The sequence below is a fragment of the Balaenoptera musculus genome, chromosome 10, assembly GCF_009873245.2.
Source record: "Balaenoptera musculus isolate JJ_BM4_2016_0621 chromosome 10, mBalMus1.pri.v3, whole genome shotgun sequence".
Lineage (NCBI taxonomy): Eukaryota > Metazoa > Chordata > Mammalia > Artiodactyla > Balaenopteridae > Balaenoptera > Balaenoptera musculus.
The window spans coordinates 103,002,818-103,015,454 of NC_045794.1; the positions used below are offsets into that span (position 1 = coordinate 103,002,818).

At 64.3% G+C, this 12,637-nt stretch overlaps 1 protein-coding gene across 3 annotated transcripts in view; it reads left to right on the plus strand.

Moving 5' to 3' along the window:
* TAFA5 (TAFA chemokine like family member 5) overlaps positions 1–12,637 on the plus strand; it is a 208,304-nt gene that overhangs the window by 113,511 nt on the left and 82,156 nt on the right. For all 3 annotated transcript variants that reach the window (XM_036864588.1, XM_036864589.1, XM_036864590.1), the window contains exon 2: positions 11,333–11,482. In XM_036864588.1, the coding sequence (XP_036720483.1) occupies positions 11,333–11,482 (150 nt within the window). The remainder of the gene's footprint in view (positions 1–11,332; positions 11,483–12,637) is intronic.

Sequence of the window (12,637 nt, forward strand, 5' to 3'; positions counted from 1 at the left end):
CTCTGTGCAGCCTGGCTGAGCCTGCAGAGGGGGGAAAAGGGGCGCTCGGCCAAGGGGGCGGGACACTGATTTGATGTTAAGGCTGCAGTGGAGCCGCTGGAGGGAACTTAACTAGCGGGGCTTTGATCTCGGTTCCAAGAGGCCCTGGAAAGCCTGCTCCGTTGCCGTAATCACAGCCATTATTCTTTTCCTTTTTATCACAGTTCCCTCCACCTGCTCTTATCCAGATGAAAAAGCCAGGCTCTCAGAGAGCCCGGGCGAGCCTCTCTCGGAAGGGCCTGCCGGGCGGGTGTCTCTAAGCAGAGGCCTCTCGCTGAGCTGGTGGCCACAGGCGGACTCTCTCCTCTCTCCCCCATGCTTTCCTGGGGGCCCTTCCCGCGTCTGCAGACTTACAGGAGGCTGCGGGACGGGCCAGGCAGTGGGCACGGGCTCTGCGCATCCGCGGCAGCCAGCAGAAGGTTCCAGAGGGGGCGCCCGGCCGTGGCAGGGGGCTGCCCCCTGCCCCTGTCGTCCCAGCTCATCCTGCTTCTGGGCGTGGGAGGAGGACGTGGCCCGGGTGGGAGGACGGGACAGCCCAGGGTAGGAGAGGGCGCGGCTGTGGACAGGAGTGGGGTGACGGGGCAGGAGCGGGCTGGGACCGGCCGGCTGGATTCTGGGAGGTTTGCATGAGAAGATCTGTGACTCTGCTGGGCAGGCCATAATTCTGTTTCACAGTTGTGTCGTTGGGGACAGCCAGGGGCTAACTTACGGGGCAGGGTGGGTTCAAAGGCTTGTCTTTAAGTTGGGAGAAGGCGGGTGCCGTGCTCTGAGCCGTGAGGATCATCTGTCTGCGAAGGTGACCTGTCCCTTGATTATCCCAAGTTCAGCTCCCCTCCCCGATCCTTCCGGACAGGTCGCCTGCGAAGCATCACCAGGCAGGGTCGCTGTTGGGGGGACCTCGACTCCAGGGACCCAGTCCTACCGCCCAGAAGGTCAGGGACGGCCCCACAGCTTAACGGGTCGGGCCACCGCCCCATCGAGGCCTGAGCTGCAGAGCGGCCTGGGCTGGTCCCCTGTGCCGGGCCACGGGAGGGGCCCTTCTGTGAGGCGCCGGTTTCCCTTGATTTCTTTGTCTCCCTCACACCCCCAGCCCGTGCAGAGATCATCCTTGGCTGGTCCCCACACCCTTCCACAGGGACCTGGACTTGGGGACCGGCCACACGTGTTTAAGTGGAAGTTGAACGGCGATCCGGAACGCCATGCTCGGCTTTCACCACAAACTTGATTTCAGTGTAACTCAAATATCGAGACTGTGATACTCCGTCTGATCGTAAGGTGTTCTTTTCTGTCTTCTTTTAACCCTCACGCTAGTGTCTACATAATTAGGGGTGGAACTAAACGTGGGTCCCTTAGTTTGAGAGGCCAGGGTCCCGGCAGTTGGCTTCAGTTTGGAAGTGGCTCTTGCTTTGTCCAGGAGGGGCGGGCTGTGGATTAGGAAGCCGGGGCTTCTGCTCTCCACACGGCCTCCTGCTAACGTCGGGGCCCTGGCCCCCCATCACCCCGGGCTGGAGACGGAGGGCCGCGGCCTGTGGTCTGGGGGCAGGACTAGCGTGGGTGGGGGCTGCAGCCGGGTTCCAAGGGCAGCAGGAGAGGGGCGTCCTGGGCCGGGGCAGCGGGCAGTGGCGCGCGTCCCCTGATGGGAGCCAAGCTGCTTGCTGTCCAGTGGGAGTCCCAGCTGGAGGTGGGGGGCTCGTGGCTGAGGGGCAGGTGAAGAAAGCCCTTTGCAGACGGGAGCTGCAGGTGCAGCTGCAGCCGCCTTGCAGGGTCCCTGGGGTGTCTGCGCTCAACCCGCCCTGAAGTCCTTCTAAGGAAATGGGGGCGGGGCTCCACAGGGGGTGTCCTGAGCAGGTTGGGGCGAGCGCACCCCTGCGGGTGTCCTGACCGCAGAGACACAGAGCCAGGCGTGGGGGCTCTCCCAGCCTACCCCTCCCTCCGAGGCCTTCAGCCTGGGAGCCGCTCCTGCCGCCCCTCCCCCGTCCACCTCCCCCTTACCTTGTCTCTTGGCCTCGGGCCACACTGGCTGGTGAGTTTAACCCACAGTTAACGCAGTAACGATAGTCATCTCCTAATGGATGCTCAGAGTCTGCGAGCGCCTTAGGGCGGCACAGCGCCTTTGCCTGGGTTACCGGAGCTGCCTCGCTCCCTCCTTGAGCTCTGTTTTCCTCCAGTGCTGTTTAAATGCATGGTGACATGTTCCACGTACGCTGGAGAGCGTGAGGCGAGGGGCCCCTCCCACCACCGTCCCCACCCAGCGGCAGTGACGGCGGCATCCACACTGCTGCCCGCTCCCCGCCGTCACCAGGGCCCCCCCCCCCCCGTTACCCCTAGCGATTCCTTAGCTCTTTCCTCCTCCCGATGGCGCTAATAGTATTTTCTCGTTGTGTAACACTTTGGCAGTGAGCCAAGCGCAGATTCGGGGACGTGCGTCCTGAGGATGCCCGTTCGGGGTGACCGTGGTGAAGTGGTGGCCCGAGAACACGGTGAGGCTGCTGACCCGTGAGCACCATGAGGGCGCAGCACAGGGGGCCCCGCGTGCAGAATGGAAACGCCGCACCGCGGAGGGACGCGTCCCGGGGCGTGAGAGGCCATCCACACCACGATTTCCAGTGGCCCAGGCCACATCCCCGTGTGCCACGCGGGGCCCTCCGTGTTCTCTGCTTTGTCGCGGCCACGCGCGGTGACACGCCGATTGTTGGCGTCTTCCTCTCCCGCCTAGGCAGACCCCTACAGGTCCACTCCGAGGGCGAAGGCAGGTGGCCTTTCAGGGTCTCGGCACTGAGCGCCCCTCGCCCCACACAGGTCCCACCGAGGGCTGCGCGCTCCTCGGTCGCTGGCGGGACTGGTGAGACTGGAGACTCTGCCCCGTCCTCACGGGTGTCTGATTTCTCCTGCGAGGAGCCGCCTGCCCCTGGCCTCTCCGGGGGGAGGAGGTGCCCTGCCCGTCTTACGGGGGGAGGCGTCTGCCGAGGCGGGGGGCCAGCCCAGGACCAACCCAGCAGCCCCTCTCTGCAGCCCGGGGGGCGTGGGAACTGAAGCTCCCAGCTCAGGAGCGCAGCGGCTCCACGTCCTGCGTGTGTCTGTGAGGTTCAGGGCGTCACCCCGAATCACAGCAGCAGGAAGGCCCTGCCGGTGGGACCTGGTCCCTCAAGGGAGAGGGGTGGGGAGCGGTTTTGCACCCCGACCTACACCCAAAATCCCAGGAAGTCGTGTTGAGTCTAGGCCAGTGGGGAGAGGTTTGCTGGATGGGATTAGGTGCCAGCCACTTGGCTCCACACTTGGGACACCCACCACCCCCAATCCATGCCCCCCAGCTGGCAGCCCTCCGTGTACTCAGGACACACGTGGAAAGGCCGTCTGAGACCTTCTCGAGGCCAGTGGGCCACCCCCGCCCCGCCCAGAAAACAAGGACCCCTGCCTACCCCGGGGGCGATTTGAGTGTGTCTACCACGTGGACCCGCTGGACCTCTTGGATGTGTTGCCTTCACTGGTGTGGCCTCACCTGCAGGAACAGCAGGGCCAGTCCGGGCTGGACCACGGGGCCGCGGGAGGAGGAGGAGGCTCCTCAAGGTCGTTTAGGCTGGTGGGTTTCAACGTCCTGGACCATAAATCTTGGCTAAAAGCAATTGTACGCAGCAGCCGGGAACACACAGCTGCCATCCTGTGCTGTGTCCCCCCGACCAAGTCCTGCAGCCCCCGGGCTCCTGTCCTGAAAGCTGACCGGTGGTGGCTCACACCAGGGGCGCAGGAATCAGCAGCGAAGGGCGTGTGGGACTTTCTGGGAGACGGGAGACTCTGCAGGTCGGGGGTGTGGGTTTGCCTGGGTGGGCGCCTGGAGGACCCACGGCCTGCGCGCTCACAGCGGGTGCGTTCTACAGCACGTGTACTGTGCCTGGGACTTGACTTCATAAAGTGCCGTCCTTGGGTTTCACAAGGATTGGCAGGTCCTGACGCAGGATTTCATAACCGTGCATCTCACCGCCCTCCGTGCCTCGCAGGACGAGGCCTGCTCTCGTTCAGAGGCGTCCTGGGTGTCCTTAGCTGGGAGCAGCTCGTTCTGGATCCAGAGGTGACGAGGATGAGGGTTTGATTTAGGTCACTGCTGTCGTCATGAGTTCTCCTTGAGCTTTAACTGAAACCTGCTTCCCTGTAACCACTCACCATCACCCATCTCCCAAAGGGCCCTGTGAGTTCCAGGACACTCACGGCAAGGCCCTGACCCACGCTGGCCATGGGGCACGTGCAGATGCAAAATGCACCCCCAGACTTGCCAGATCTCCCGTCCTGTGGGAGACAGAACGCCTGCAGCCCTTCCCACCAGAGCGCAGGTGCCCTGGTTACAGGCGCGGTGCGGTGCCCCAGGCCCAGCCAGAGATGAGCCAGGGCCCCCGGGTCCTCCCACCACAAGCTCCACAGGCCTTGTGGCTCCCATCTCCTTGTCCCCGTGTGGGTCTCCATGTCCCCATCTACATGGCCTGGACCCTCCCCGAGGGCAGAGCCGCCCTCTCATCTGGGTCTTTCCCTCCTGATGGGGACCTGCCCGGGCCCCCGTCTTCCTGGCCACGCATGTGCCTGGTGGTGACCCAGCCTGTGGTCAGCTCCGGGCCCCGTGCCGGCCTCAGGCCCTGCTGGCCTCCTCGGCTGCCCAGGTTTCGTTCTCATCTGGGCACAGGGCTGACACTCGTGATTGCTAAATGCCAGCCTCTCTCTTGAGTGTCTGTCACAGTCGTTCTGAACCTTTATTCTGTCAGACATCCTCCCAGACTGATGTCGGCACAGACTGGATTAAATGGCTGTGGTGCCTTCCCGGGAACGGGGCGGGGGCTGCCTGAGGGCCAGGCCCAGCTGAGTCGCCCCAGGGCCTCTTCCCACCCGGCAGGCCACGGGGCACCGGCTACCCAGAGCCGTCCTTTGATATCCCATCCATCTGGAGCCGGGGGCCTGGACCGCGCCCTCCTGAAACCTACACCCGGGTTACAGACCGTTCTGTTCACTGAGAAATGACGCCTGAGCAGGAGTCTGGACCCCCTCAGCCCTTCCAGTGACTGGGCTCGGGGTCTGGGTGGTGGCCGCCCTGGTCTGGGGCCCGTGCTGGGGGTGCTGGGGTGCTGGTACCCGGCCATCCTGCCTGCTCCGGCTCAGGGAATAACCGAAACTCAGCAAAGCTTGACTCAGCCGAAACGTAGCAGCAGGGACCATGCCGGTGAGTACTCGGGAGGCCCTCCGCTCACAGCCTGCGGGGTCCCGGGGACCAGGAGGCCCCCAAGGGCTGGGTGCGTGTTCCACAGAAACTTTCCACAGGGTCCCTTCCCCGAGCCCCAGGCCCCCAGTCAGGATCTCTTGGGCATGGGAGCAACCTCTGTGAGCTGCTTGTGGAAAATCTGTAGAAACAGGGACGGTAGTGGTACTTGCCTTGATGGGGGAGCGTCGAGGGCGTGGCTGGCCCCCCACCAGGTCTGGTCCGGCCCCTCAGGGACCAGTGCTGTCGCTGGGAGCAGCTCTGCACTCCTAGCCTCTGGGGCTGCGTGGGTGGTAGGAGCCCCGGCCCCTGGTCCTGGGGCACATTCAGCGGCCTGGATCACTAAGGCACCGAGGCAGTGAGCCCCTTGGGGGTCCGCTCCCAAGCCGGGCTCCCCTCCTCGGGCTCAGCCATCACCAGCCGGGCAGGCGTGGCACGCGCCCTCCCCCGTCCCAGCAGCAGGGACGGGCCCCTGCAGATCCCAGCCCTGCAGGTCCCGGTACGTCTGAACCCCAGGCTGGGCAAGGCTGCCTCCTAATGGGCGGCCAGGATGGGGGTGAGCGGTGACGGACCTGACCTCTCCTGGGGGGGTGTTTCCTGCTCTCCCGCGGGACCCCCAGCTGCAGGCAGAGGTGACAGCGTCCAGGGGGAGCGTGGCCAGCTGTTTACATAGAATGACGCTCCCACGAGTGTCAGGGGACAGAATCGGGCCATAGAACTGGGGGTTTGCGTGACCACCCACGCGCACCCTGACCTCCGCCGTCTAGTGAGAAGCTGCAGGCCTGTCTCTGGGGGAAGGTGAGCATCTCTCTCTTTTTTTACACGTCTCTCTACGGCATCTGGCTTTTGTTAAGTGCTTATGGTGCTGCCTTTCTCCTCAGAAGACTCCCTGGAGTTTTGTTTCTTTCCGTCTTCCCGGCAGCCGCCCATCACCCCTCAGGCACACACGTGTGCACACATGGATACTCTCCTCCCGGGGCCCCGGCAGGGCCTGTGGGTCAAGGCGCCAGGCTGGGCTGGGGGGGCAGCTGCGGGGAGGCCCGGCCTGTGTCCCCCCAGCAGAGGAGGACGTGGTCAGGTGTGGGCCGTGTGCACGGTGGGAGCAGCTGTTGGGGAAGGAACTGTGATTTCTTGTTTGTTTTATTTTTGAAGCATTTTTTTTTCTTTCTGGTTTTAAAAGTAATGCAAGTTCTTTGTAACAAAAATACCTGGGAGAAGACAGAAAGAATTATAATCCCACCACCCCACCCCCCCCGGAGAAAACGCCGACCACGTCTTGTGTGTTGGTGTGCGTGTCTGTGTGTGTGACAGAGAGGGAGCAGAGGTGAGACGAGGGAAGGGGGATCCCAGACTCTAGAATCTTCCTGGCTGCCCCCTCCCAGAGGAGGAGGGCCCACTGGGAGGCGTGTGGTGACTGGCCTGGCCCATTGCAGGCCTCCCCACTCCTCTCGGAGGCCCGTGTCCCACGTGTGCCCCCAGCTGTAACCGCGGTGCTGTCCCAGACCCTGGGGTCCCTGGTTCCTTGAGCTTCAGGAGCGGGGGATGAAGGGTGATCACGGCGGGACCTGGGGAGGGTCATTCCTGGGGGCAGTCGGCTCCCAGCGGGTCCTGGCCGGCCTTCAGGTGCATGGGTCAGGCCCTGTGGCTGAGATGCCCATCGTCACGAAGCCGCTGGCCTGGTCAGAGGACACTGGGGCTGAAGTGCGAGGCGGTAACATTTTCACAACAAACCAGAAATCTGAGTGGAACAGAGAGGTTTCCACCTGCAGGGTGGGCGCCTGCCTGGAGCTGGCTTGAGAAGACCCCCAGAGTGCCACAGGGGGTGTCCTGGACCTCAGCCCTGGTTAAGGTGGCCGGTGTGGTCCTCTGGGGGCCCAGGGCCAGCTGGCTGCCTGTGCTCCCCCCGCCCTGTGCCCCGCACTTGGATGCAGGTTGAATAAGGTGCTGTGGGTTCCTGGGCAGCTGGATGGGGGGCCTCGGAGCTCCAGGTCAGGTGTGGGCAGACAGGGAGGGACCAGCGCCTTGGAGGAGGGCTCCGCTGAGTCCATGGCGAGTCCGGTGAGTTCCGAGCACGTGGTCAAGTTCTAAGTACTGTGAGCAACGAGGTACCACCCGTATGTTAACTGTGCAGCCCAAGTTCACTGTCGGCCCCCAGAGCAGAACCGACGGCGTGGGCAGGGCCGGGCAGTCTTCTCCTCGACACCAGGCGACCTCACGGTGTGGGTGGACCACCCGTCTCATACCTGAACTCCGTGTTCAGCTGTGTGAGCTGCGGGGAGAGCCACCTGGTGTCTCAGGACGCCGCCTCTTCCGAGCTCCCCGAGCGCCTCGGGTTTCTCTTTTTTTTTTGTACATATTTTATTTTATTTATTTATTTATTTATTTTTGGCTGTGTTGGGTCTTCATTTCTGTGCGAGGGCTTTCTCTAGTTGCGGCAAGCGGGGGCCACTCTTCATGGCGGTGCGCGGACCTCTCACTATCGCCGTCTCTCTTGTTGCGGAGCACAGGCTCCAGACGCGCAGGCTCAGTAGTTGTGGTGCACGGGCCTTGTTGCTCCGCGGCATGTGGGATCTTCCCAGACCAGGGATGGAACCCATGTCCCCTGCATTAGCAGGTGGATTCTCAACCACTGCGCCACCAGGGAAGCCCTCAGGTTTCTCTTGAGCCTCTATTCTGAGCCCCTGTGCTGATGCGCTGCCACCCGATTCCTGTCCCCTTGCCCTTCCCCTGGGCTGCTTGCTTCCAGGAGCCCTGGACCTGCCCGTGGGGGCCGTTCACGTGCTGCCGTTTGCCAGCATTGTCAGAGGTGCGGGGCCCCTGAACTGAGGACAGCGCGGTGGAGCCCGGGGGCGAGGCAGCCGGGGATGGGAGCGGTTTATCTGTGAGCTCCTCCAGGGGTCGGGGACAACATCCGAGACCCAGCCCAGCCCGGGGAAGATGGTCACGGCACAGGGCGAGGACCACGTGAAGGCCCTGGGATGAAAGCCCGGGAGGAGACCCGAGTCTGCAGACAGCCAACCCCCAACACGGAATTGAGGGCTGGAGACCCCGGAAGGGGCGGCCAGGGCAGCCGAGGAAACGCGGGTGTGGAGCGATGGAGAGGGGCCGGGCTGGGCGCCCCGGCTGTGAGCTGGTAATAACTTCATAAACCGGGACCCATGGTGTCCCAAAGGCACGCAGAGCCATGCGTGGCCTGCGCCCATGCACCCCGGTGCTGGCTCGTTCCCTGTTGGGCTTTTCCACACTCTCAGACAGAGGTGGGTTTTCTTCCTTTCATAGATTGATGGTGTCCCCAAAAGATACATTCAGGTCCTAACCCTGTTACCTGTGACGATGGCCTTATTTGGAAATAGGGTCTTTGCAGCTGCGGTCAAGTTAAGATGAAGTCATTAAGTGAACCCTAATCAACGTGACCAGTGACCTTGTGAGAAGAGGAGAGATACCAGGAGGTCTGTGACGATGGCACTGATGTGACTGCAAGGCGAGAAACGGCCACCAGGACCCACGAGAGGCAGGAAGGTCCCCCCTCCACGGCCACCCTGAGAGAGCCGGCCCTGCTGAGGCCTCGATTTCAGACTTGCAGCCCCCAGGCTACAGGGGAAAATTCTGGGGGTTAGGCCCCCAGTCTGTGACTCCTCTTTACGGCAGCCCCTGGGCACTGGCTACTGTCCAGGACACCTGCTGTCAGCCGCATCTCCACGTGGGTGCACGTGCAGAGGAACTGGGGGGCCCTTGGAGGCCTTGTCCTTTCCTACCCCAGCGCCACTGGTCCACGGGGTGTGGTCCAGAATCATGGCACCTGGGGCGGGGGGGCTGATGGTGTTAGGCTGACGGCTGCCATGTGAGAGGTGCACTGGACGTAGAAGCTCTCTCAGTCCCCCGGCGGGGACCTGGCCCGGCCACCCCCTTACAAACGAGGGTCCAGGCTCCGGAGGCGCGATGAGCCTGGGTCAGGGGTTTCCCGTGGCTGGTCAGTCAGTTGCTTTGTTAGTTACTGACCAGGGCTCAGGTTCCGAGGAGACGGGCCTCTGCCGGCCACGGACGTCAGCCAGAGGTGTCTGGGGTCAGGGTGGGCGGCAGCGAGGACCGGGAGCGCCCGAGCAGCCCCACGGCACCACGCAGAGCTTAAAATAACAGCCGGGACAGAACCCACGCAGCTGCCCGACCGCACGTCGCAGAGTCGGACCAGCCCACAAGTCTCAGCATCTTTGCCGTGAGCTCCTGGGCCCCCTCAGATGCACGGTTGCCCGTGATCACGTCTGTCTTTGAGGCTCTAACCACTGTTGTCATCAGAAACGCACACCTCGTCATCCACGACACTCTTCCCTCTGCTGCATTTGTTCATCTACTTATTTATTTACGCGTCTGTTTGTTTATTTTTGCCTGGTCCTTATTAGTGCGGTATATAATTCTGCGTGTAATTAGTTAGTGGATGTTCAAGTTCAAGCCTTCAGGGAGGCGGCACTGGGGTGTTGGCCATGGAACATGCTCTGCTCAGCAAGGGGAGGGGTCCCAGCAGATGGAGGAGGAGGGGCCCGGGGCCCACATCCTTCCTCCTGCACCTGTGTGGGTCTCCCGTGAGCCGTCCATGACGGGCTCTGGGCGGCTGGCTTGGGGTCCCCGTGCACAGCTCCCTTCAAGCCCTGGGCCAGGCGTGTCTGGTACCCACTGCAGACACCGCCTTGCCTCTTCGGTCAGGTCACACTCAGACGTGGCTTTCCCCGGGTCAAGGTGGCCTGGGCAGCCCTGGGCTGATGGAGCCGGTGACTACTCCACGCACTTTGTCCTGCCAGCCTGGCCCCAGGCCGGGCTGGGCACCCGGAGGTGACATCAGTGACAAAAAGGCAGGGCAGTCCTGTGCAGTGAGCCGCCTGGAGGACCCGGGGGCTGCCTGGAGGAGGGGGCCAGGGGTGACAGCAGTGTATGAGGAAGGACACCCAGGGCTGAAGAAAAGGCTGCCTGGGAGCCCCAGGGAGCTGCCAGCTTTTCGTCTGTGGGGTGGACACTGCCACCCTCCTCCCCTGCACGTGGGGACCGTCTCCTGGGTGTCACCTCCTCGTCGTTCCCTTGTTTGGAGCTGCAGCATGCACCCCCGTCCTCTCTCCCTGCCGACCCCCTGCACAGCGGTGGGCTGGGGTCTGTACGGGGCCGTATCCTCGAGCTGGGAGGGACCTTCAGGGACAGAGTACCGTCCGCTTCCTCACACCGTGGCCCCAGGGCCCCACGCAGAGGGCCGCATACAGTGGCGCTTATTGTTTGCTGAGGGAATGGAAGTGAGGCAGCAAGTGGACGTCCCGGTGGAGGCTGTGGCCGTGTGCCCACACCGAGGGCCACCCGGTGTCACCAAGAGGTCTAGGCTCACAGCTCGGGGATGACCGGGGGGCACCAGCCAGGCCCGGGGAGGACCTGCGGGCTCCCTGGGGCCAGCGGCCAGGCGTCCCTCGTCGGCGGCCTCTGTCCAGCGCCGGCGCTGCCTCTCTGGTCAGTGTCACTCTTCAGAGCACCTTGGTTTACGGGCAGGCGTGTCCCTCTGCTGGGACGCTGGCCCCCTCGGCTCCTCAGAGCAGTGGGTGCCCTCCCTGGATTTAGGAGTCACGGGGGGGGTTGGTGAGGAAGCCGGTGAAACCCATGGAGTCGTCACCTGCAAACGAGACGGGTCCCTCCTCTGCAGGTTGGGCCGGTCCAGACACAGACCGAGGCCACTCCAGGCCAGCCTGGCCTCCCATCGCGGAGCCCTGTGCAGCCCAGGGCCTCACTCGTGACCGGGGCCCTTCCCCTGTGACTCAGCCCTTCATTTCCAGGCGTGGATGAGACGGGGCCACGTTTAACGTCCTGTCGCCCAGGCAAGGCTGCCAAAGCCATGCTGTACAAGCGTGGAGGTCGCTGGCCTGACCCGGTGCATTGGCTTTTATAGGGCGGGTCTGACAGCGTCGTCTGGGGGTTCAGCTGTCCCTCTGGGTCCCTCGGCAGGCGGGCGCCGGGTGGGCACTCGGTGTGGTGCCGGGACGGCTGGTCTCCAGGCGCGTCCGCTCAGCCCCATCTGCGCCTCTCTTGCAGGTCAGCTGGCGGCCGGCACCTGTGAGATTGTGACGCTGGACCGCGACAGCAGCCAGCCGCGGAGGACGATCGCCCGGCAGACGGCTCGCTGCGCCTGCAGGAAGGGGCAGATCGCGGGCACCACCAGAGCCAGGCCCGCCTGCGTGGACGGTAAGAGCCCCGGCCTGGGCGGCCGTCGGGGGCCGCAGGAGGCTGCGTGCCCAGGGTCCACGAGATGCCCGCAGCCCCCAGGACATTCCGCGAGGCGCCCTGCTCGCTGGGCAAGGCCTCGGGCTGCACGGGGCCGCCACCCCCCACGGTGCCGGTTGTGCACCTGAGTGCTGCCTGCTGGCCGTGGGCGTGGAGTGCGGGCTGGCGGGGAGCCGGGTGCCCACGGGGCCAGAGGGCATTTCTTGTCCAGTCGGGGTTGCTGCGGGCAGAGGGGGCGGAGGCGGTGCCAGCAGCGAGATGGCCCCGATGCCCGTGTGGTCTCTGTCTGAGGTGCCAGCGGGGCTCTTCGCCCTGCGGGTCTGGCAGGTGGCAGGTGCCCCAGGCTTCGTGACGTGCAGTGGGGCCACCACAGGCTCCCAGGACAGCCGACGCGATGCGCCCGTTGGGTAGGCTGGTGGCACCACTGAGGCTGAGCCGGCTGGGGGACGAGACACGTCCTGTTAACATTCTTGCTGAGTTAATGCTCAGGCACCTTGCGGGAGGTGGTACCTTTGGGGACCGTCCTCAGAAACAGACCCACAAGCCGTCTTTACAAAGCAGGGAGGAGTCCCCGCAGCTTCCGTCAGGGCACCAACGTGGGCGCGTCCCCTGGTGCAGGAGATGCCGTGGGTGCTCTGTAGGGGACCTGGGCGTCCCAAGGCCGGACGCAGCAGGGCCCAGCAGGGGCCTGGGGCGGGGCCAGCGGGCGAGTGTGGGAGGCGGCGTCGGAGCCGGGCCGGAGCCCTGCCCAGCCCCAGGGCTAGAGCCGGGGGGACACCCCTCTTCTGGGCGGCCTGGGGGCTCCCGTGGGCCTGGCTGGCAGCTGTCTGCGTTGGTCCACGCTCCTTGGGGTGGATGGCCCCAGGCAGGGGTGTGGGGCGGCTGGAGGAGACGTGGTCACAGCGGTCAAGGTGGAGGGTCCAAGGTATCAGCCGGTCCATCCCGTGGGGGCGGCAGGGATGCACAGGGTTGCCCAGAGCTGGACTTGGACCCTGGCTCTTCTGGTCGGTCCCTCCCCTCCCCTCCAGCCTCTGCACGGGCTCTGGAGGCCCAGCTCCCTGGTTCAACATGCTGCCTCCGCCCGGGAGTCCCATCGGCTCCCCTGCTCTGACCTAG